Source organism: Lactuca virosa, chromosome 7, assembly GCF_052849685.1.
Source record: "Lactuca virosa cultivar CGN04683 chromosome 7, Lactuca_virosa_CGN04683_v6, whole genome shotgun sequence".
Classification (NCBI taxonomy): Eukaryota; Viridiplantae; Streptophyta; class Magnoliopsida; order Asterales; family Asteraceae; genus Lactuca; species Lactuca virosa.
The window spans coordinates 65,881,365-65,907,421 of NC_136432.1; the positions used below are offsets into that span (position 1 = coordinate 65,881,365).

The 26,057-nt window shown below is 40.4% G+C and overlaps 1 protein-coding gene and 1 pseudogene across 1 annotated transcript; both read right to left on the reverse strand.

Moving 5' to 3' along the window:
* Nucleotides 1-11,471: 11,471 nt before the first annotated feature.
* On the reverse strand, nucleotides 11,472-12,426 carry LOC145126735 (casein kinase II subunit beta-2-like). Its single transcript, XM_079062043.1, has 4 exons — nucleotides 12,312-12,426; nucleotides 11,995-12,104; nucleotides 11,725-11,890; nucleotides 11,472-11,610 (listed from the first exon to the last, which is right to left on the reverse strand). The coding sequence occupies exons 1-4, from the start codon at nucleotides 12,424-12,426 to the stop codon at nucleotides 11,480-11,482; spliced, it is 522 nt and encodes a 173-aa protein (XP_078918169.1). The 3' UTR covers nucleotides 11,472-11,479.
* A 292-nt stretch (nucleotides 12,427-12,718) lies between these two features.
* Nucleotides 12,719-13,828, reverse strand: LOC145126736 (pentatricopeptide repeat-containing protein At5g50390, chloroplastic pseudogene; annotated as a pseudogene).
* Between the last annotated feature and the right edge of the window lie 12,229 nt (nucleotides 13,829-26,057).

The window sequence follows — 26,057 nt, forward strand, 5'->3', positions numbered from 1 at the left end:
CAACCTTGTGAATGCTACGGCTACACCCGCAGACTTACAACACCCTATCACTATCTGCCAACCTTGTGAATGCTACAACTACATCCACAGACTTACAACACTCTAACACTATCTGCTAACCTTGTGAATGCTACGACTACACGCACAGACTTACAACACTCTAACACTATCTGCCAACCTTGTGAATGTTATGGCTACACCCGCAGACTTACAACACTCTAACACTATCTGCCAACCTTGTGAATGCTATGGCTACACCCGCAGACTTACAACACTCTAACACTATCTCAATCGCTGATTACCAATCCGAACACATCCAACGTCGAGCATACACACGACCTAGCATCCCAGAATGAACTCATGTCCTGACTGAAATCCCCATAGTTTCATTACAACTGTTGTTTAAGAGTAATTACACCATAGTTTCATTACAGATAGGGGAATTCAAATTACATATCAACGATCTATTGCGGCTCGATCTTGACTTCTTGCAGAAGTACCTGTGATAAATCCTGTGTAGCCCCAACCACTATACGGGGGCAATTCGCCCTGATGTGACCAGGCTGATGACAACGATGGCACAACTCTACCTCCAACGTGCATTCTTGGCGATTGTGACCCTTGCACCCGCACCTTCCGCACTTAGACCTGCTACGAGCATCCTTTTGTACCCCTTCGTCCTTCGTGGAACCACCACGACCCCTCGGGTTTTTGACTCCTGCTGCAGCCGCACCCAACTGCTCGGTTTGTCGACTCAGACCATGTTCCCGCTTCCTCTTCCCCATGTGTCCATCCCAACCAATCTTCTCCTCCTGAGTCACCATTGACCATCCCGTCAACCGCCTGAATAACTGAGGTCCGTCCCTCGAGTCTGGCAATCTCTCTATCAGTGACAAACCCAATGATGTTGGGTAACTCCTCTCGCAGGGCACGCGAAACCTCCACAGTGATCCAATCATGTGCTAGACTCCCCTGAAGACAAGGTGCATAACCCACCTTCTTGACTGAACCAAAGATTACAGGCGTCTGCTCCAAAATACTGCGGGTAATCTCAGCTGAAATAAACTCCCTCATCTGCTCATCGAGATGCCTGGCTCCAGAGCCCGAGCCTAATCCCTCACCGACACCTGAACTGCCCACTAGTCTACCCTGTAGCGTCACCATACTACATCATAACATAACAACAATCAGAATACTCATCACTATCGAGGGATCACACACGCACTACAAGTTCCCTGGTTTTATCTCAGCCCTCCTTGACTCGAGTACGGATCCTCTACTTTCAGTAGTACGGGCCCATACTACCTTCCACATCTATCCATACTTTCCTCAAGCATTGCCTCAACTCCACGAAGTCCCTTACTACTACTACTGCTCCCAGCACTACTCTCATCCTAGACTTGCCCTAGGGTAATCACCATCCCACTCTCCGCCATCAGCTGCATAAAAGTCCCTGCTATCTCCCCGTAACTAGCTCGCAAATACCATTACATATCACTAAGACTAGATAATTCTTCGAATGAGAGGTTCTACCCTACAACGGTTACACTCAAACGAGAGCTGCGAAATAAGGCTAAACCTAACCTTCTGAAATTATTTAGTCCTCGCAATATGTAACTTAACATATTCGTTTACTAGTTAGTAAAAGATAACTAGAACTCCTAAAAGTACAAAGCAAGCAACATTCGAGCATTGAGTACACGTAATCAAGCATATACTAATCAGGCCATCATACTGAGTAATCTGTACTAGCATGCAATTCATAAAGATGATACACATATAACAGGCATATAAGGCATCCTTCCTAGATCATTAGTCCTAATCTAGTATGCAGTTCTCATAAACATATAATAACATAAACTTGTATGGGTAATTTGGGAGTACTCACTTGAGCTCGGTTGATTGCATGCACCACATCCTTTTTTCAAAGTTCTTTTCTATTTTCAAAATTCTTTTCTTTTTCTCAAAGTTCTTTTTCTAAAAATGATTTTCTTTTGAAAATTTTCATACCAATTCCTTAGTTTGAGTTCAAACACACCCGAGAGTGTGCCCGAATCCCTCAAATCATAGTCAATAAACATTATATAAAAAAAATCATAAATAGTGTATCTCAAAATATCATAACAACTGTCAAAATATATCAGATTATAAACATCCCAGGCTAAACAAATGGTGTGTGCACCGCAATCATCCCGAGCTCTTCCCTTTGCTACCGAAAGTACCACTACTAGAAAAACAGCCTTTTACGATGCGCAATGCGTGTCGTAAAACGCTCAGACGACGCGCAAATGTGTGTCAAGGAAGGCCCTGTCATAACGAGAGACGACACGCTTTTGCGCGTCGTCTATTTACGATGCACATTTACGACACACATTTACGAAGCTAATTTACGACTCGCATTGCGTATCATTAAAGCCCATGTCAAGAAAGGCCATGTCATAAATTAAGATGACACACATTTTTGCGTATCGTAATTTTAAATGTTAAAAAAAACTATTTATAGATTTACTAATTTTCAAATTAAATTTGCATTTAATTATCATAATAGAAAATAAAATACCATATACAAAAAATAAAATGCATTGCATAAAATTTAATGTCATACACATAATAGATGAAAGTACATTGCTATTTCTTCTATTTATTGCTATACTATTCGATGAAATTTCAATGTGACATTAAAGTAATCTCCCCATGTGACACAAGAGACAATTTGATTACATACAACTTGAAAAATGTGGGCATCCGACCTCAAAATTTTTTATCTTTGCAAAAATCTTGTTACGCATTCCCCATGTGCTAATTGATGGGTTTGAGCCAAAAAAACATCCTATGTGCTCATGCAAACCCTAATGCTTGGATCTAGGTTTCTCTATTGTACATGCATTCATCCAAGTCTTTCAAACCCTAGATCTAGCATATGATATTCGAAATTAACATATGTAAACAGATCTAGATGATTACCTTGTTGTTTATTGAAGATCTTGAAGCCTTGAGAACCTTATCACCTCAAGTGTTGTGCCTCTAATGAGTCACAAACACCAATAGAAATTGGAGGAAACAAGAGAGAGAGGGGAGAGGAGAATTTCGGCTCTAGGACTTCTAGGGTTCAAGTGGCCGAAATTCCCATTCCTAGGGGTCCTTTATATAGGTGTAGGAATTAGGGTTTCAATGGTTATCCTTATCTGATTACTTAGCCACCAAGAAGCCCAAGGATAATTCTAGAATCCCTATGGACGAATTCTTTAGGATTTATCCCTAGAATTCGTCCACCCTATCTATTAGGGTTTCCTTGCCCTACTTTGTAACTATCACATAATTACAGTTCAGCCCCTTAAGTTCAATTAACTTCTTTTGATCACAAAACTAATTCTTAATTAATTATTGACCAATATTAATTAAACAAATATGATTTATGTTTTAATATATTATGCTTATAATATATTAATAAACCATAATCACCTCTTTCTATATTATTCCTCCAGTCAAGTTGCTTTGGTGAAGGCAACCCAAAAGGACCATGCACAACCGGGCCAAGTACATACCAAATATAGTTATGGACTTAGACACTAATCCAACAGTCTCCCACTTGGATAAGTCTAATAACTATAAATGCAAATGCACCTTCTGAATCCGATTAGCAATCGCAGTTCTCAAAACTCTTGATCTTATCAATAACTTGTCCTTAAGATAAGGGATCGTATAATCCTCTGTTCTAGATATCGTGCGGACAAATACATGGAACATAGTCATACTTATTGTCCAACAGTTGTTTTCTCGATCTCTGATTCATTTGACATAGAACTTAATTGAACACATCAATTCAGTCCTGACCGGGCCCGACACATAAGTCAAATCAAATCATCGAGGGGCCCTGATATCGCTTTTACCCTCTTAGGATAAAAGGAACAGATAAACTTTGACTTATATGCATTTACTATCCACAAATCAAATCATACACAACAATGCGTTTTATAACATCAAATTACTGATGCGTTTACGCATTATCAATGCACAACCAATTAACAAACAACAAACCATATATCTAGGTTTTAAGACCATATGATATTATCGTCTTGCGATCACTCGTGATAAATTCCATGAAGTGATTCCAACAAGCGCGAGTCTAATCTAATGCTCAAGTCAAACTCATAAGCACTCATGAACATTGTAGCAAACTTTTGCTATGTCTAATACTCTTCAGACAATCTACATATCAATTAATGACAGTCTTCATTCATACCTACTTCCAACATATGAATGATTGTGGACCGATCGAATAATCTTGTTATTCAGGAAGTCAAAACATGCAAAATGAAAGAACAGGTAAAAAATTAACATAAGACAGTAACATTACTAATAAATAATACTCTTTTATTTAATCATCGAATGTTAATTAAAATTTATCTATTACACGTTTCTAAACAATCTAATCTAAACTAATATCGTCCTTCAGCCCAATGCTCCTAGCGTGCTGCAAGTGCTTAACCCTGTTGAGTCCCTTCGTAAGCGGATCTGCTAGGTTATCCTCTGACGATACCCTCTTCACTACGAGGAGTCCTTCTTCCACTCGATGTTGAATAAAGTGATATTTTCTGTCGATATGTCGAGATCTGCCATGATCCCTTGGTTCCTTGGTCAAGGCAACCGCTCCTTCATTATCACAGAAAATTTCCATAGGCTCCTTTATGGCTGGCACAACTCCAAGGTCTCCAATGAAGTTCTTCAACCATATTGCCTCCTTTGACGCTTCGCTCGCTGCAATGTACTCTGATTCGCACGTTGAATCAGCTACGGTCTCGTGCTTGGAACTTTTCCAAGTCACTGCTCCTCCATTAAGGGTAAAGACCCAGCCCGACTGCGAACGATAGTTGTCCCTGTCGGTCTGAAAGCTGGCATCACTGTACCCTCGCACCTTTAAGTCATCACTCCCACCGAGGACTAGAAACCATTCCTTGGTCCTCTGAAGGTACATAAGAATATTCTTGACTGCGGTCCAATGTGCTTTGCCAGGGTTCCGTTGATATCTGATGACCATGCTCAAAGCGAAGGCCACATCAGGGCGAGTACAAGTCATAGCATACATAATCGAGCCAACTGCGGAAGCGTATGGTACTCGGCTCATTTATGCTATCTCGACTTCGGTACTCGGACTTTGAGTCTTACTCAACTTGGCATTACTTTGGATTGGTAACTCCCCCTTCTTTGAATTCTCCATACTAAAACGTTTTAGTACCTTGTCCAAGTAAGTATTTTGACTAAGTCATATTAGTCTCTTACTTCTGTTTCTCACTACCCTTATTCCCAGAATATAGGCAGCCTCTCCGAGGTCCTTCATAGCGAAGCACTTCCCAAGCCAGGATTTTACTTCCTGCATCGTCGGGATGTCGTTTCCTATGAGTAGTATGTCATCAACATACAATATGAGGAAGCTTACTATACTCCCACTGGCTTTGACATATACACATGATTTATCCTCGCTTCGCAGAAAACCAAACTCTTTGACTTTCTCATCGAAACAAAGATTCCATCTGCGAGATGCTTGTTTTAGTCTATAAATGAACTTCTCAAGCTTACACACTCTATTGGGATGCTTCGCATTGATAAAACCCTCTGGCTGAGCCATGTAAACATCCTCAGCCAACTTCCCACTAAGGAAAGCGGTTTTGACATCCATCTTCCATATTTCATAATCATGAAATGCGGCAATGGCTAGCATCACCCTGACAGACTTTATCTTCGCAACTGGTGAGAAAGTTTCATCATAGTTAACTCTGAGAGTTTGAGTGAAACCCTTCGCAACCAAACGTGCCTTATAGGTATGTACATCCCCATCCATGTCAGTCTTCTTCTTGAAGATCCACTTGTACCCGACCGTCTTACGACCTGGTACATTATCAACCAAATTCCAAACTTGGTTGTCATACATGGACTGAATCTTGCTGTCCATCGCCTCTTTCCACTTCGCAGACTCTGGGCCTGCCATGGCGTCCTTATAGCTGTTAGGTTCGTCCAAATTTATTAGTGTACTATCACTAATATACATATCCCCTTCTATAGTAATATGAAAACCATATAACTGGGGTTGAAACCTAACTCTTTTGGAACGTCTAAGAGGTAATGAATCGTTAATCGGTTCAACCGGAGTTTCCTCCTCGGGTTGAGCGCCGATGTTAGAGGTTCATTCATCGCTTGACTCTTGATGTTCTTCAAGATCGATTTGCCTCCCACGGTCCCCTTGGCTTAAGAGTTCTCACTCTCGGAAAACCCCTCTCCTCGCAACGAAGACAACATTGTCACTCGGTCTGTAGAAGAGATATCCAAAGGACTTCGGTGGGTAGCCGATGAAAATACATCGCTCACTACGAGGTTCGAGCTTGTCGTGAGTCTCTCGTCTTACGAAAGCCTCGCAACCCCAAACCTTGATATGTGCCAACAAGGGAGCTTTCCCTGTCCACATCTCATTAGGTGTTTTGGCAACCTTCTTCGTAGGGACTAAGTTAAGGATATGGGCGGCAGTCTTTAAGGCATACCCCCAGAATGAGATATGTAGCGAAGCACGACTCATCATGGAACGAACCATGTCTAGAAAGGTTCGATTACGCCTCTCAGCCACACCATTCAACTGTGGTTTCCTAGGTGGCGTCAATTGCGAAACCATTACGCATTCCTTGAGGTAGTCGTGGAATTCAAGACTTAGGTATTCTCCACCTCGATCAGATCGAAGCATCTTGATTTTCCTACCCAACTGATTCTCCACTTCTTGCTTGAACTCTTTGAACTTTTCAAAGGTTTCTGATTTATGCCTGATTAAGTAGATATAACCATATCTGCTATAATCATCGGTAAAAGTCACGTAGAAGCGGCAGGCATCCTTTGTGGTGGATCTAAATGGTCCACATACATCTGTATGTATGAGGTCCAATAAATCCTCACCCCTCGCACAACTGCAAGTGAAGGGTGACTTGGTCATCTTTCCAAGTAAACAAGATTCACACACATCATCGTCCCTAAGGTCGAATGACTCCAACACTCCATCCTTTTGGCGTTGGGCTATGCACTTCTTGTTGACATGTCCAAGACGACAATGCCACAAGCATGCTTTATCCAAATCATTGGAAGAATCAATACACAACACATCATTTCCTAGTTTGTATACAACCATCACAATTTCATATATTCCATTACAAGGCAATGCTTCAAAATATAAGACACTATTAAGATAAGCATAAATATAACCCTTTTCATTATCAAATGAATATATAAATCCTTGTCTATATAAACCATGAAATGAAATGATGTTTCTTGCCATATCTGGCGAATAGCAACAATTATTTAAATCTAAACCTAATCCATTACTAAGCACTAAGGAATATACTCCAATCTTGGTGACAGGCGACGATCTTCTGTTTCCCATGATTAGGTTTATCCTTCCATGCTCCACATCCCTATTTCTTCTTAGTCCCTGCAAATCAGAATATATGTGAAAACCACATCCTGTATCAAGAACCCAAGAAATAGCATGCGATGAATCATTAGATTTAATAGTGTAAATACCTGCGAAGGACGGCTTGATCTTCCCATCCTTGATAGCTTGTAGATATTCTGGGCAACTTCTTTTCCAATGCCCTATCTTGTGGCAGTGGTGGTACTCTGCCTCCTTAGCGTTAGAGTTGGGTTTATCAGAACCAACTTTGGTTCCACTAGAAGAGGTACCATCTTGGGACTTTCCCTTGTGGTGGCTCTTTGAGGGAGCCTTCCTCTTCTTACCCTTCCCTTGCCCTATTGCCAAGACTGGGGCAGCAGCGGGAGTTGGAGTTGATGCAATAGACTTATCTTTGAGATTGCTCTCAGCAGTCCTCAGTAAGCCCTGAAGCTTGCTCAAAGAGACCTCCTCCTTGTTCATGTGGTAGGTTATGCGGAACTGGCTATAGCAGGGAGGCAAGGAATGAAGGATGATATCAATTGCCAGCTCTTCATCGAAGTTCACATTCAACTTTAGTAGGGGATCGACATATCTCTGAATCTTTTGCAGATGAGTAGTAAGGGACTCTCCATTACCCATTTTGGTAGTGATCATCGAAGTGATGATCTCGTACCTTTCTTGCCTAGCGCTTTGGTGGTACCAGTCCAGCAGATCCTAATGCATTTCATAGGGGTACATGTCCTCATAGGACTTCTAAAGTTTTGCAGTCATAGTCGCTAGCATGATGCAATGGACTTTCGTGGCATCACGCTCATGGGCCTCAAAGGCCGCGATCTCTTCAGCAGAGGCAGTGTTGATGTCAATCTCCTTTAGCTTCTCATCGAGGATATACTCTTTGTCCTCGTAACGAGTGACCATTCGAATGTTGCGGATCTAATCATTAAAATTTGACCCGTCAAAGATCACTCTCCCACACAAGTTCATGAGTGAGAACGAGCCAGAGGAAGTTGAACCAGAAGCGTTGTTGTTGACATTCGACATCTGAAAAGGAAAAAGATCAAAGTTTGATTAGAAATGAATCCCCAATTAGACACCCAAATGAGAAATTAGGGCTAGGATCCAACAACATTATTTACAAATTAGAAAAGGGATGCCGTAATCTAACAAGTAAATAATTTGAAGGTAAGTGAATGACGATTCACTAATTCTCCACCATGAGAAACGAAAAAGAGATTAAGTTTTAAATGTATTGAAAACTCCTAGATCTTTTGAGATTCATTGAAATTTTCAATGGCATGTTTAAATCTCGATATGCCCCTCTAGTTTGTGACTGGGATACCGAGGGTCACAAAGCGGGTGTGAATAACCATGCAAATATACATGGTGCCCTCATTGTTACAGTCACCTATTCAATGTGCCGGTTAACCACACATGCTCCATCGAACTATGAAGAACAATGAATCACCCTTTTCCACCTTTTCTTAGAACCCAATTAGTGTGCCGGTTAACCACACACGCTCCACTAACTTCTTAGCAAGGGTACAAAGTGAAATTTCATGGAATTGCATGAATTCACTTTTGCCTAAAGTAACTAAGATTGGGAATTTTTGTAAAAACATTTAGTTACTTTATATAGGTTCATTATAGTTTTTAATGAGGAAATGTTTGCCCTATCCTACCCGTTCGGCTAACGACCCTCCACTAGTCAAGGGTGCGGTGGGTAAGAGTGGATACCTAATGGTGGTCATTTTACAGGCCGCTTCCTTAAACACCCCTTATAGACTAGCTTCGTGAATGAGGCCTACTAACGGTAAGACTAGCATTTAGGTTACATATATATATATATATATATATATATATATATATTAATCTTATAATATTATAAAGTATAAGGTTGAATTTTAAACTTGTAAAAAATTCTAGGTTTTGAAATTTAAATAGTTCAAATTAAACTTTTAATCATAAAATTTAAATTTCAAAACTTGAGGACAAGTTTTGAACTTTTCAAAACACAAAGGATCAAATAGCAAATAATTTAAATGAAACAATTAATTTAATGATTATCTAGATTTGACCTAATCAATTTTATTTATAAGATAATTCAACAATTAATTTAACTAATCAAATATTATCAAATAAGGAATTTATTATTCAAACAATTAGTAATTATCTTTTGATTTGGTAAGGATAATCATAAAACAGTAATAAAATTCCGATTTTATTAGTAAAAAACGATTTAGGTAATTATCCTTAAGCAAAACAGCAAGAAATCTCGAAAATCTCTCTGTTTGACAGCTAAACTCGTCGAGTTCACATTGGAACTCGTCGAGTTCATCCAACTCGTCGAGTTCATCCAACTCGTCGAGTTCCCAATGGAACTCTTCGAGTTCATCAGACAGATAGCCCAAAAATCGATTTTAAAGCATGAATGAACATACAAGGCATCAATACAATAGAAACCAAACAAAGCTCGGATACCACTGATGGGTTTGAGCCAAAAAAACATCATATGTGCTCATGCAAACCCTAATACTTGGATCTAGGTTTCTCTATTGTACATGCATTCATCCAAGCCTTTCAAACCCTAGATCTAGCATATGATATTTGAAATTAACATATGTAAACAGATCTAGATGATTACCTTGTTGTTTATTGAAGATCTTGAAGCCTTGAGAACCTTAGCACCTCAAGTGTTGTGCCTCTAATGAATCACAAACACCAATAGCAATTGGAGGAAACAAGAGAGAGAGAGGGGAGAGGAGAATTTCGGCTCTAGGACTTCTAGGGTTCAAGTGGCCGAAATTCCCATGCCTAGGGGTCCTTTATATAGGTGTAGGAATTAGGGTTTCAATGGTTATCCTTATCTGATTACTTAGCCACCAAGCAGCCCAAGGATAATTCTAGAATCCCTATGGACGAATTCTTTAGGCTTTATCCCTAGAATTCGTCCACCCTATCTATTAGGGTTTCCTTGCCCTACTTTGTAACTATCACATAATTACAGTTCAGCTCCTTAAGTTCAATTAACTTCTTTTGATCACAAAACTAATTCTTAATTAATTATTGACCAATATTGATTAAACAAATATGATTTCTCTTTTAATATATTATTCTTATAATATATTAATAAACCATAATCACCTCTTTCTATATTATTCCTCCAGTCAAGTTGCTTTGGTGAAAGCAACCCAAAAGGACAATGCACAACCGGGTCAAGTACATACCAAATATAGTTATGGACTTAGACACTAATCCAACACTAATAACCTATAATTTTCCACAAATCTTACAACTTAAATGAGTATATGATAAGAAACATCTAATGGAATCACAAAAGAAAAACTTCACCTCCTTATCTTTATCAGTGAGAGTTGGCACCTCAATACATATTTGGGATACATGCAACACTTTTTTAACATTAAATGCATGTTGTTCAACACTAAAAAAAGGACACACAAAGTGTGTGATTTGTGAAACAATTTTCGTGACCTTGGGGATTCATCTCCCAGGAAATTTAGGAGCAAATTCTTCATGCTTTCTGCAGTGACTTATGAAGAGTTAGTTACATAAAAAATATAAAAATTAAAAGATAGATGTAATGTACTATTATGAGTATGAGCACGCACAGACAAACTGTGTTGCTGCAATGCAACTTGTATAAACTAAACTAAAGGAAGCATCTATGTGCAGGTAACAAAACAAATATACAACAATCAAAATTCAAAACAAAACAAAGAGGAATACAATGAAACTACCTTGGCTTGTACAGACCAGACCAGAGCATCACATTACATTAATTCTACTACCAAGTGTAACATATAGAAAGATAAACCATTTTCCATATAACTTCTTAGACCTCATAAAATTTAATTAAAAAAAAACACAGAAACGACAGCCACATTGAAACATCTACTAATTTATTTTTTTTCTTTCTTTTGATATAATAATCTTAAGACCATGATAAACTTTTCACATTTTCAGGACATACATACCCATGTAAGGTTAGAACCCGAACCCACCCACTTAAGCATTGCATGTGAGATTTGTAATAAGTCATGGTTTGTGAAGCTTGAAGCCGAATACTCTTGGGGTGTAGCACTGTATGGCCTTTTGTGGCTTCAGGTGACCATAACTCATCAAGAACAAGTGAGGGAAAGTCGTTCCAAAATAAGCACCATCAATATCTATTATGCAACCAAACTCAAGGAACACAAACATACAAAAAAAAACCAGATTATTTTCAATGAAAAATATATTATAATCAAATGCTTGCTTTTGTAGATTTTAATAAAGGATACTGCCTTGGTATTTGGATCGAGGGTAGTAGATATCTTCACATTTGGGACAATAAATTTTGACAGTGCTGGATCGAGGTATGTCCGATTGGCCAACAGGAAGACAGGGTTGTCCACAACAGTAAACTCTTGGGCACCTTCCAAAGTTGTAAATTTTGTACTTTTCCAACTATATATATGCAATGTTTTAAACACTACAAATCTCAATATACATATATATATTTTATAAAAAAATTAAATTTATCAAACAAGAAAAAGAGAACAGATCTGTACCATTGCATACATTCCACGGGTGGTCAATATGTAGCGCACATGAATCAGGCCATATAACATCTCAGCTGCTGACTCAACCAGTTCATTCTGTTCTTCAGTGAACATATCGCCTTCTTATTTATAAAACAAATCACCATTACTTTAACCAAACCAAATATATATATATATATATATATATATATATATATATATATATATATATATATATATATATATATTCCAACTATATATATGCAATGTTTTAAACACTACAAATCTCAATATACATATATATATTTTATAAAAAAATTAAATTTATCAAACAAGAAAAAGAGAACAGATCCGTACCATTGCATACATTCCACGGGTGGTCAATATGTAGCGCACATGAATCAGGCCATATAACATCTCAGCTGCTGACTCAACCAGTTCATTCTGTTCTTCAGTGAACATATCGCCTTCTTATTTATAAAACAAATCACCATTACTTTAACCAAACCAAATATATATATATATATATATATATATATATATATATATATATATATATATATATATATATATTCCAACAAACAGTCATTTATATTAGGATATACCAATACCAGTAAACAATAACAGGATACAAATTTATTTATTTCAAAATCTGAACTTTTGTGATTACAAGTTACAATTTATAACTCGCAAGTAAACAGAAATAGAAAAATTAAAGATGAGAATAAAGGTTATAGAAGATAAAAAAAAAAAACTAGTTTTCTGAGTTTTTGTTTGGAACATAACCGTATTTTCCAATTTCCAACATTAATTTCTTCAAATTCCTTACAATTTGAACATGGGATTTTGATTTTTTATCACTTGAAACAAACATATGCTGTTGTTTCTTCACATCTATCCAACTACACACAGGCAACATCCTCAAACCTTTCTTTTTTAAAGTATGAAAAACAGAAGCAGCTTCTTTTTGTTTTCCACATCTGTTGTAAATATTTAAAAGAACAACATAATTACTAAGCTTTTCTGGCTCCATACCGTATATTTTTTCAGCTGCAAGCTTTCCAAGTTCTAGATTCTTGTGGACCCTACAAGCTGTAAGCAAAGCAGCCCACATGTTTACTGTAGGATTAAATGGAGCATTTTGGATCAAAGAAAAAGCTTCATCTAATAACCCTTCACGACCTAATAACTCAATCATACATGCATAATGCATAGCTCTAGGTTTTACCTTGAAATCTGTTCCCATTGATTCAAATATGTCCCACCCTTGATCTGATAAACCAGAATAGCTACAAGCAGATAGAACAACAAGAAAAGTAACATGATTTGGGATCATGTTTTCAGTAATCATTTGTTTGAATAACTCTAAAGCTTCAATTCCTCTCCCATGATTACCATATCCAGCAATTAACGCGTTCCATGATATAACGTTCTTGTGAGGAATTTTTTCAAACACGTTGCGTGCATCATCGATTCTTCCCCATTTACTGTAGAAGTCAACAAGTGCAGTGTTGGCAACTGTGTCTAGACCAAAACCATGGCAGATGAGGCCTGCGTGTTGAAGAACGACAACCTTACTTGAACAAAAAATTGGTTTACGAAAAATTGAGAAGAAGACCAAGTAGTTGTGGCTACCTACAGTCGATTTCCCGATTTCTATTTCTCTTTCTCCCATTCCAGTCTCCGTCTTTCTGTTGCTATGATAGAGAGTTTCCTTCCGGCGTTGGGTTTTGAGTACAGTAGTATTAGCATAGGTAGGCGATGTTAGAGGTGGGAGAGGATGGTGGTGGGCAACATGAGAACTGTTTAGAGTTAAAGAGGAAGCGATAGTATGTCCAAAGAGCAGCGGAAAAGGTAAAGCCATCGGTGTTGGTGACGGATTTTTTGGAAACTGATGAGATGTGAAAAAGAGAGGATTCAGCGGAGGGTGAAGAAGCAGCCGACTGAGGAGGTGGCTCATACGGTGATGGGTTGAGGACGGAAAGCTGGCATCGGACGATGGCCGACGAGTCAATAGGTGAAGATAATGATTGATTGTTATTACGATTTAAGTGAGATATGCAAATCCATGGGAGATCTCTATGAAATCGCAGGTTGGGTTTTAGGTTAGAGAGAGAGAAAAGAAGACGAAGACCCTAGGCTTCTTTCTTGCTGATTGGAAATGGAGGGGGTTTTAATTTTTCACATAGGCGGGGTTTAATTTTTGGGGATTTCATTTCCCGCTCAAAACGCGTGTTTCGTTAAAAAAAATATAAAGCGACACACTTACATGACATGCATTTTATAATAGGCGTCATTCGTATTTCTTTTTTTTCTTTTCTGACACTAATTTCAGGGCACGCACAAATGCGTGTCCTCTATCCTTCAAATTTCATAAGAGATGACATTATTTTTAGGACGCACGTTTTTGCATATCGTAAGTCATTGCGTGTCATTGTTTGCGCGTCATAAAAGGCTGTTTTTCTAGTAGTGTACCTGAAACCAAAACTGAAAACTGTAAGCACGAAGCTTAATGAGTCTCCCCAAACTACCACATAACATACACATAATCACATAACTTGGGCCTTGCCCGCTACATCGGCCCCGCCCGGCATCGGACAAGTCCGGCATCGGGCCCCGCCCGACATCAGACCGAAATCCAGTATACATATAAACATATCAACAATGCATATAAGATAAACACATAACATAAACATAACTTGGGCCTATCCCACTACATCGGGCCCCCCGACATCGGCTTACCCGACCTCGGACCGCATCCGGCATCGGGCCCCGCCCGGCATCGGACCGAAGTCCAGTATACATATAACATATCAACATGCATATATCATAAACACCTAATATAAACAAATAAACATTCCTCGGGATTGCCCCGGCATCAGACCGTAGTCCGGAACACATAACATCCACATGCAAGAATCACAAAGACATCAAGCATACAAACATTCCTCGGGCTTGCCCCGACATCAGACCGAAGCCCAGAATCATATAATCTATATCGGGCTAACCCCAGCATACGCTATCATACATAAACGGGCCGGCTTTGGTGGTGATGACTTTTCCCGAGAATTCCGGCTAAACAAAGCACCCAAACACCACTTTACTGAAATAAACACCATTTGACACATACTCAGCCATCTCTCATGGTGGCTGGTGGCGGCAAAAGACAATTCACCGCGACAGCCACCATGGTGGTCTTCTTGCGTCTTCCAACCACCTAAACACGCTCACACCGCGGCATGGATTGCAGCTAACACCCACACGCCGGAAGTCATACACTAACGAAGCAGCAGCCTCACCATCGGAGGAAGGTGACGGTCGGAGAACCTACGAAAGCCAACAGCGAGAAACGGAGACGGTGGTCTAGTGACAACACAACAACAGAAGAACGGGGAAGGAAGAGAGGTCGCGACCCCGACTGGAGAACGACAGCAGCAGAAAATCGCGTTCTTCCAATCGCCTACTGCCTCGACGTCCAAGGGCAGCCTTCATCTTCAATGGAGTGAACGCAACGGTGGTTCTCATCTTCGACGTCGGCGGTGGAGCAGCGGTATCCGGGGATCACGGTGGCAACACGACGGCTGGAGGAGTGGAGGGATAAGGGTGGCGGCTGGTGTGCTATGGCTAGGGTTAGGGTTTGCAATGTTTAAATATGGAGGCTGCACATGAGGGTTACGGGTTCATCCGTACTCCTTAAAACTTCTATCCATTTTACCAATATCGGCCCCTCCCCACTAGATATTTTCAAATTTAAACGCAAGACTTACCTTTTAGCGCCTGCCTCCATAAAATCTTTTCAACTTTAATCCAATACTTACCAAACACCCATTTCTTCTAAAAATCTTTACAAATAAATCCAGAGATTACACTTTAACCCCTGAATAATCCAATTTATAACATTTGGCTCCCCAAAACCAACACCCCACTAAATATTATGGATTTTAAGGATACTATTCTTTTATAAATCTTTATCTATTTATTTATCTTCTAGACAGGGTGTTACACAAGAAGCTTAGATATGAAGAGTAGGGGCTTAATCCTTTAAGATGGCCCAAACAGACTGAGGAACTCGTCGAGTCCAGAGAGGGACTCGACGAGTTGTGCCGTTATGTCCTGATTCTGAATATGGTAGAACTTGACGAGTCTGAGGATGACGCGACGAGTTGACTCGCTTAATCGTGACTATGAGTAGCCAGAGAACTCGACGAGTCAGGGGGATGAATCGATGAGTTGGATCGCGATTTTAGGGTTTTTGATTTATAGAACTTGGCGAGTTGATGGATCAACTCGGCGAGTTGAATCAACTCAGAACGTTGACTTTGACCAAAATGTTGACTTTGATCAGGGGTAAAATGGTCATTTTACGCTAAGAAGGATTATAAGATTTTGACAAAGTGTTATTGTAATAATGATATCCGGGGAGTCGTTGGAGCAGCCATCAAAGATTCCTCACACGAGATTTCGCAGTTAGCTTACGAGGTGAGTTTTCCTCCAGTTAGAATGTGTCGAAGGCACCAAGGCCGACCCGTTTATGTATGTTAGTATGTTCCGGATTAAGGTCCGATGTCGGGCGGGGCCCGATACCGGACAAGGCCGATGTCGGGCAGTGCCCGAGGTAGCAGGGCGGGGCCCAATGTATGTTATATGTGTGTATGTGTATGGTATGTGGTAGTTTGGGGAGACTCACTAAGCTTTGTGCTTACAGTTTTCAGTTTTGGTTTCAGGTATTTCCGCTAGTAAGGGGAGGAGCTCGGGATGACTGCATTGCACACACCACAACTTTTAGCCTGGGAGGATTCACTATGATATTTATACATGCGATATTGTTACAGTATTCTGATATGATGTTTTGAGATACTATTACTTATGTTTTTATGAGATGTTTTGGGTTACCATGGTATTATTTATAAATTTAAAATGAAATTTTTGGACCGTATTTTTGGGATGTTTCAAGTTGGTATCAGAGCCTTGGTTTGAGTGATTCGGGCACACTCGCGGGTGTGTCTGGACTCAAACTGAGGACTTGTTATGAGAATTTTCAAAAAGGAAAATCAATCTATAAAAGAACTTTGAAAAGAGAAAAGAATTTTTTAAACGAGAAGGGGATTTTGAAAAGAGAAAAAGGTGTGGTGCATGCAATCAGCCGAGCTCAAGTAAGTACTCCCAAATTACCAATACAAGTTTATGTTATGATATGTTTATGAGAACTGCATGCTAGACTATGGCTAAGGATCAAGGAATGATGCCTTTTGTGCCTGTTATATGTGTATGAGAACCTCATGCTAGTCTAGGGCTAAGGATCTAGGAAGGATGCCTTATGTGCCTGCTTTATGAGCTTATTGAATTGTATGCTAGTACTGATTAGTCAGTAATATGATGACCTGAGTAGGATATGCTTGATTATGTATACTCAAAGCTTGAATGTTGCTTGCTTTGTACTTTTAGGAGTTCCAGTTATCTTTAACTAACTAGTAAATGAATATGTTAAGTTACATACTGCAAGGGCTAAATAATTTCAGAAGGTTAGGTTTAGCTCTATTTCGCAGCTGTTTTTTGAGCTCAACCGTTATAGGGTAGAACCTCTCATTCGAAGAATTATCTAGTCTTAGTGATATGTAATGGTATTCGCACGCTAGTTAGGGGGAGATAGCAGAGACTCTTATGCAGCTGATGGAGGAGAGTGGGTTGGTGGTTACCCTAGGGCAAGCCTAGGATGAGATTAGCGCGTGAAGCAGTAGCAGTAGAAGGGACTTGGTGGAGTCGAGGCAGTTCTTGAGGAAAGTACAAATAGATGTGGAAGGTAGTATGGGACCGTACTACTGAAAGCAGATGATCCGTACCTGAATCAAGGAGGGATGAGATGAATCCAGATAACTTGTAGTGTGTATGATTCCTCGATGTATGATAAGTATTCTGATGTTTGTTATGGTGTATTTTCTGTATGGTGACGCTACGCACTAGACCAGTTGGCACTTCAGGCGTTGGTGAGGGATCAAGCTCGGGCTCTGGAGCCAGGCAGTTAGACGAGCAGATGAGAGAGTTCATCTCATCTGAGGTCACGCGCAATATTTTAGACCAGACTCATGTGATCTTTGGTACGATCAAGTAGGGTATCTTGGAGCTTTTGGATGAGAGACTGAGTGCTTTCCGCACTGAGGTGGCGGCCATGATGGGGTCGCGCACGCTGAAATTCCGGGAGTTCAGAGATTGTGGAACTCCCGACTATCATGAGGCTCGGGACCCCATTGCTAGTAGTAGGTGGTTGGCTGATATTGCCAACGCCTTCCGTACGAGCTGATGTCCTGAGGGGGACAAGGTCCGACTTGTCTCCTGTCTTCTGAAGGACAGGGTACGAGATTGGTGGGAGGAGGTTGGGAGAGCTATTGGAGATGATGTCGCTATTGATGTGATGACTTGGAGTGATTTCTTGGCCAGGTTCAGGGTCGAGTTTGCACCTATGATTGAGGTGCAACAGCTTGCGAGGGAGTTCCAGGACCTCCAACAGACTAAGGAGACGGTGGCCGAGATCACGGCTATGTTCATGAAGAGGGCCCTTCTCGTTCCACATTATGTGGAGGACGAGGAGATGAAAAAGGCCTGATATCATGAGATGCTACGGCGTGATATCCACCACTTTGTGAGCCGATCCAGCTGACAGACGCTGGAGGATATGATTGCTAGGGCTCGGGAGAGGGATGTGGATTTGGAGATGGAGAGAAAGAGGAAACCAGATGGGGTTCAGACAGGTAGTTCGGTGTAACGCCCGTAGATCCGGGCTAGTCAATTTAGAGACAATGAGCATCAAAAATGAGTTTTTGATGGAAGATTATTTAGAAGGAATAATCTTAACCAAGTTTTAGAATATGTCACAAGGGTTCCGTACATATAAAGAATGCCGAAATCCGAGTTATAACGAAGAAGTTATGGTCCGTCGAAGTTTCGCAACAAAACCGGCACGACATTATGCGACGTAAATAGTGACTTTATGATAGAGGACTTTTTGGCCTTAGTAATCTAAACAAAATTTGTCGTATACGTTAAACCGAGAGCGTGCATAAAAAGAACGCCCAAATCTGACTTCGTATGAGGAAGTTATGATTTTTCTAAGTTTTGGCCTAGCAGTGCACGGCCTGAAACTCGAATTTTAGATCGAGCGGTTTTTGGCCAACACGACCTAGATGAGAATTGAAGATGTCATTAATAGGAACTCAACGACAAAAAGACAGACGAAAATGGAGTCCGTATGTAGAAGTTATGAATTTTACGCGGACATTTAACAGTGTAGTCACCTTTTACTGTTAAATTTAAGATCGGTCGAGAATTAGCCGACGAAGTCAAAAGGAAAGTTGTAAATCTTATTTTTACCTACGCGTGGATTTAAGAACGTAAAAAACGAAGCTCGTATGCGAATGTTACGGATTTTAGAAATCGGAAGTGTGTTGTACGAAAATGGGTGATGTGACACAATCTTGGCAATTGCTTTCTCCCCAAGTCTTGCCACCAGATGGTGACATGTGGCACCAAGTTCAGCCATATTTCACCCTATAAATAGAACCTCTCCCACCCTCATTTTCTTCATACATTTCCCATTCTTTCTTCTCTCTACACTCTCTCTAAACCTCCCAAAAACTCCCCTAGCGCTAGAAGAAAGCCCCGGAGCGCTCGACGGCTCCAAGAAGAAGAGCTTTCGGCTCGGAAGTCCTGCCCTTGCAGAGCCCGGATTCTAGCCAAACCCCCTCGTAGGTAAGATATGCCTACGTAATTTTCAATATAGCTTTTATTTAAATATAGTAACGTTATTAGGACCTTATAATAATTATTTGAGCCATTATTATGGGTTATATAAGTGTCGTTATAATATCTTTTTAACTACTCGCGGTATGGGGAATCTGGTTTAAAGGGCCGCATAGGGTTGTTGGATTTTAGAAGTGCTATATGCCAAAATGGTCCTGCCCTCCGGTGTTTTATGTCTGGCCCCTGTCTGTACATAGTGGTTGGAAAATATTGTTTAAACCCTTATATAATAATCATAATGCTAAGACTAATAATTACTCACGGTAAATATTAGACTAAAGTTTAGCAATAATAATGCTAGGCTTCGTCGAAGGAAAATAGAATCGTTAAAAGTGAAGCGCTGCCCGAGTTTGGAATCATCACTTTAACAAGTGAGTGCATAGTTACTTTCATCTTACACATAGATATGAAGTATTTTATATAAATTACGTGCTATGTGTGTATACTGTCTGAATACTTGCTGTCTATGCTGGATGAAACATTTTATACATGTTTTAAATGATCTAAACTGTATATGTATTTTATATCTACAAAATGTGTTGGGTAAAACATGGGTAGATTAGAGGTGAGATAAATGATGAGCGATGAAAGATGAGATAAATGATGAGCGATGAAAGATGAGATGAATGATGAGCGATGAAAGATGAGATGAATGATGAGCGATGATATATGAGTGATAAAATATGGTGCGAAGCGATGACCTAAACGATGAGCCAAAGCGATGAGCCAAAACGATGAGCCAAAGCGATGAGCCAAAACGATGAGCCAAAATGATGAGCCAAACGATGACCCAAGCGATGGCCCCGTCATCTAGCAGAGTATGGATGACAACCACAGACTATTCTAGACAGTCTAGTGGAACACTAGCAGGCTCGCAACCTGTAGGTGTTGTGAACGATGTGTTCACCCGGTGTACTCTAAAAACCCATTGACAGGTATTACGAGTGGACTCTCGAAAACGATACTGTCAATAAACGAGATAAACCCTGGCGACTATGCAGACTTAGTGTCGATTCCTTAGGATACTCCATAGGAATGAATGAACGAGGAATAGCTGAATCTTAGTGTAGATCCTTAAGAGTAAAGAAGATAATGGGGATGGGTAATTGGGTTGATTGTTTGATGTTTAACATGATAATTATATTATTGTGGGTTGAAAACCCTATGTACTCACCAGGTTTCCCAACCTGACCCACTCAAGCTTATTTGTATCACAGGTGTCGATATGAAGCTACTTTACACTGAGGGATTTAAAAGAGATGTAGATCACTAATGTAAATGAATGTAAGTTCTGTTTATGCTTATGTTTCTGTATTGACGATGACATCCCAAATGTTTTAAAATGGATAAAATACATTTCTTCCGAAATGATTTGATAACGTATTTATCATGTTTTTCTGGGAACAAATTCTGCAACATTTTTATTAAAAGAGGTACTATGATTTTTATAAAGCATAAACAAAATCGGTCTTTTCTGGCTGTGAAAATGGGGATGTCACAGCTGGTATCAGAGCATTAGTTTAAGCGAACTAGGAATATGGATTTATTTCTAGACTTAAACTTAGAATGCTAAGTGATGATCGTGAGGAGTGTGTCTAATAAATTTAGGTAATACACCTGAATAGACACAAGCACTAGCTTATTTAGGAAAATGCCTAACATGCTTTTATGTGCTAAATGATTTATGATATGCACTATATGATCAGATCTATGGTCTGTTGCCGACCGGATCTGGAAACTTTATGTGTTCAGACTTCTGAACGTTTAATTACGGTATTAGAACTGACATGTAACTTTTCGGAGTAATAGGGAGATTTACACGTCGATCGTAAATAAAATCTTTCCTATCTTAATTCTTGTCGTTTCGCACCGAACGTCTGATTTGGTGTATAGAACGAAATGGCAAGAACCCGAAGTGGAAACGCGAATGGAAATAGAAATCAACCGCCTCAACCACCAGTGATTGAGAAAATACCTGTTGTAGTAGCCACTCCTGAGCCAATCACAATGGCTGGAGTACAAGCCATGATTCGGGTTATTCTTGCTGAGCAAAGAGAAGAGATGAGGCAGATGTTGCACGAAAATAGGGATGAACCTACGGTGCCCATTGTGCAACCTGAGTTGATCGTTGAACAATCGGAGGAAGGAAATTATAGCCGCACTGTGAATCAAGTTGAAACCCAAGGGGCAAGGAGGAATGGCCCGGAGAAGGGAAATGACAAGGATGGGCGGATGTATAAGAATTTCTTGGGTGCAAAACCGCCGAGTCTCTCTGGAAGCCCAAAACCAGTGGAGATTATGGACTGGATCTCCGATATGGAGATGGTATTTGAGAGCTGCGACTGCAGCGATAAGCAAAAGACCATCTTTGCAGTCAGACAACTAAAGACCAGAGTGTTAAGTTGGTGGAAGTTTCTGGCAGATACAATGCCACGAGGAGAAGCCATACGAATGTCTTGGGAAGCATTCACGGAGCAGTTAAAAATGCAGTACTGCTCAGAGATAGATCTGATAGACCTAAACAAAGAGTTTCAGAACCTGAAGAAAGGGAAGATGAGTGTTGATGAGTATGCCACCGCATTTACTGAGAGGATGAAGTTATTTCCCTACTTGGTGCCTACTGAACTCTCCAAGATAGGTAGGTTCGCTAACGGACTGCCCGCAGACTTTGGCCCAACGGTCAAAATGGCAATTACTTTGAAAACAACCGTTAGAGCAGCTAAGAATATAGAGACCTAGATAAGAGAAAAGGGTCTAGAAAAAGATAAGGCAGGAGAAAAGAGGAAGTTTGAAGGATCTTCAAGGCCCAACAAGGAGAGTAAATTATCGAAGTTTGGAGGAGGATGAAGAGGAGGAAGAGGCGAAGCAAGATGGTGTGATAAGTGCGAGAAGAAACACTTAGGAAAATGTGGCGAAGAGGTGATATGTTTCAAGTGTGGAAAGTCTGGCCATTACGCCAACGAGTGCACATTCAACAAGAAGGTATGTTTCGGATGTAACAAAGAAGGGTATATTTCTAGAGACTGCCCAAAGAAAAACGAAGCAGCAAGGCCAAATGCACCGCCAAAGCCAAGGGAATTTCACATGATCCTCGACGAAGCAGATAACAACGCGAGGAATCAAGGATGAGGACTTCATATCTGAAGATCGAGTTATGCAGTAGCCATAGTATCGTATGATGTAGCCTATTAGAGGCATAGTCTAGGGTGAACTTGAACACCTATGTAATCGTTTCAAGGAATAATATAAAACCTTCATTTCGCTATCTGATGTGTTAAGTTGTTATGTGATTTTCTTGTATGGGGACTTAGAAAACTGCGAGACAATACTTGGGACAAGTATGAGTAGGTGTGAATGGTAGTAGAGGCCTATACTACCGAAAGCACAGGACTCACACTTGGATTAGGGAAAGTCACAAGGTTACCAAGAAGCTAGTAGTTGATTCCGTTTTGTTCATGTATGTCATTACCATTGTTTCGGTAGTGACTAAGAAGATGATTGTTATTCTGACCCTAGTGGTCGTATCAAATTGAGTCCGACTACGATGAGTATGTTACGTGGTTTAGAGAACCAAGTTCGATGTAGCATCTGACTTAAACCAGAAGATTGAAATAAAAGATAATCAAAGCGATCAGTAGAGGTATCGCGATAGTTACTTGTAGCTAGAAATGCTACCTTTTAAGATGTGATTAGAACATGAAGGAAGGTATAGTCTGTTCTGGAATTTGACTCTAAGAGACCTGAGTCTAAGCGTTGCAACATGCGATGATAGGTCATTAGAATATGACACATCGGTCCATTGTAGTAATAAAAGAGCTTATCTTAAGTTTGTTAAGAAGAAGCAGTCTCCAGTAAGGATCGAGATTGTGACTTGAAGGTCATAATTTGGAGTCTAACGTGAGATAGGGAGCAGGTGCAAGATCGAGCACCGCCTGCAGTCAAGGAGTCCAAGAGTTAAATACTCGTTCGAAGCAACATAGAAGTTACGGTTATTACCTAGGATGAAGAGTTAACGTAGGGAGTCATTATACAAGCCCTGTTTCGTTGATGATTCCGGGACGTAATCATCCTAAGGGGGAGATAATTGTAACACTCGTAGCTCCGGGCTAGTCAATTTAGAAACAATGAGCATCAAAAATGAGTTTTTGATGGAAGATTATTTAGAAGGAGTAATCTTAACCATGTTGTAGAATATGTCACAAGGGTTCCGTACATATAAAGAATGCTGAAATCCGAGTTATAACGAAGAAGTTATGGTCCGTCGAAGTTTCGCAACAAAACTGGCACGGCACTACGCGATGTAAATAGTGACTTTACAATAGAGGACTTTTTGGCCTTAGTGATCTAAACAAAATTTGTAGTATACATTAAACCGAGAGCATGCATAAAAAGAACGCCCAAAATTTGACTTCGTATGAGGAAGTTATGATTTTTCTAAGATTTGGCCTAGCAGTGCACGGCCCGAAACTTGAATTTTAGATCGAGCGGTTTTTGGCCAATGCGACCTAAATAAGAATTGAAGATCTCATTAATAGGAAATCAACGACAAAAAGACAGACAAAAACGGAGTCCGTATGTAGAAGTTATGAATTTTACGCGGACATTTAACAGTGTAGTCACCTTCTACTGTTAAATCTAAGATCAGTCGAGAATTAGCCAACAAAGTCAAAAGGAAAGTTGTAGATCTTATTTTTACCTACGCGTGGATATAAAGAACGTCAAAAACGGAGCTCGTATGCGAAAGTTATGGATTTTAGAAGTCGGAAGTGTGTTGTACGAAAATGGGTGATGTGGCACAATCTTGGCCATTGTTTTCTCCTCAAGTCTTGCCACCAGATGGTGACATGTGACACCAAGTTCAGCCATATTTCACCCTATAAATAGAACCTCTCCCACCCTCATTTTCTTCACACCTTTCCCATTCTTTCTTCTCTCTACACTCTTTCTAAACCTCCCAAAAACTCCCCTAGCACTAGAAGAAAGCCCCGGAGTGCTCGACGGCTCCGAGAAGAAGAGCTTTCGGCTCGGAAGTCCTGCCCCTACAGAGCCCGGCTTCTAGCCAAACCCCCTCGTAGGTAAGATACGCCTACCTAATTTTCAATATAGCTTTTATTTAAATATAGTAACATTATTAGGACCTTATAAAAATTATTTGAGCTATTATTATGGGTTATATAAGTGTCGTTATAATATCTTTTTAACTACTCGCGGTATGGGGAATCTGGTTGAAAGGGCCGCATAGGGTTGTTGGATTTCAGAAGTGCTATATCCCAAAATGGTCCTGCCCTCCGGTGTTTTATGTCTGGCCCTGTCTGTACATAGTGGTTGGAAAATATTGTTTAAACGCTTATATAATAATAATAATACTAAGACTAATAATTAGTCACGGTAAATATTAGACTAAAATTTAGCGATAATAATGGTAGGCTGGTCTGGTCATATGAGCAGAGGGGCCGTGCAGGGCGGAGAGTTCGAGCTAGGCGGAGAGTTCGAGCAAAGATGCACGAGGGGCCGTGCAGGGCGGAGAGTTCGAGCTGCTTCAAGTGCAGCTGGTCTGGTCATATGAGCAGGGATTATATTGCTACCACCACCAGCACAACAACTTCAAATATGATTTGCCTTCAGTGCAAATAGAGGGGCCACAAAAAGGTCAAGTATCCGCGTTTAGCAGTAGCAGGACAGGTGGCGGCGCCTGCTCCTGCTACGTTGAGGATTACAGACGGCCGACAGGGCCGGACCGAGGCACCTGTGGCGAGGAGCAGGACCTTTCAGTTGACATCTGAAGAGGCACGTGCAGCACCCGATGTTGTGACGGGTATGTATTCTATCCTTATCTCTTTATTTGTATTGATTATCGCTTATGTTTACTTGTTTTGTTATTGGATCGTTCTTAGTGAACGTTATATCAGCACTGGTATTGTTCAATTCGGGGGCTACCCGATCTTTTGTGTCGCTCGCACTTAGCAAGCGATTTTTTGGAGCTCTGGGGGAACTAGACTGTCCACTAGATGTAGAGATAACGAACGATAGGACCGTTCGGGTTGCGAGGGTGTATCGGGGATGTAGCCTACAATTGTTAGATGAGAAGTTTTCTGTGGATTTGGTCCATATTCCCCTGCGAGGGAATAAGGTTATAGTTGGTATGGACTGGTTGAGCCCCAATGGGGCAGTGATCAACTGTGAGCAGCAACTAGTGAGGGTTCGGACTCCTAGTGGGGGAGGGTTAGTGATTTAGGGCGAGAGGTCATAGGGTGGACCGACTCTATGTTCAGCAGCGAGAGCGAGACGCTACTTACAAC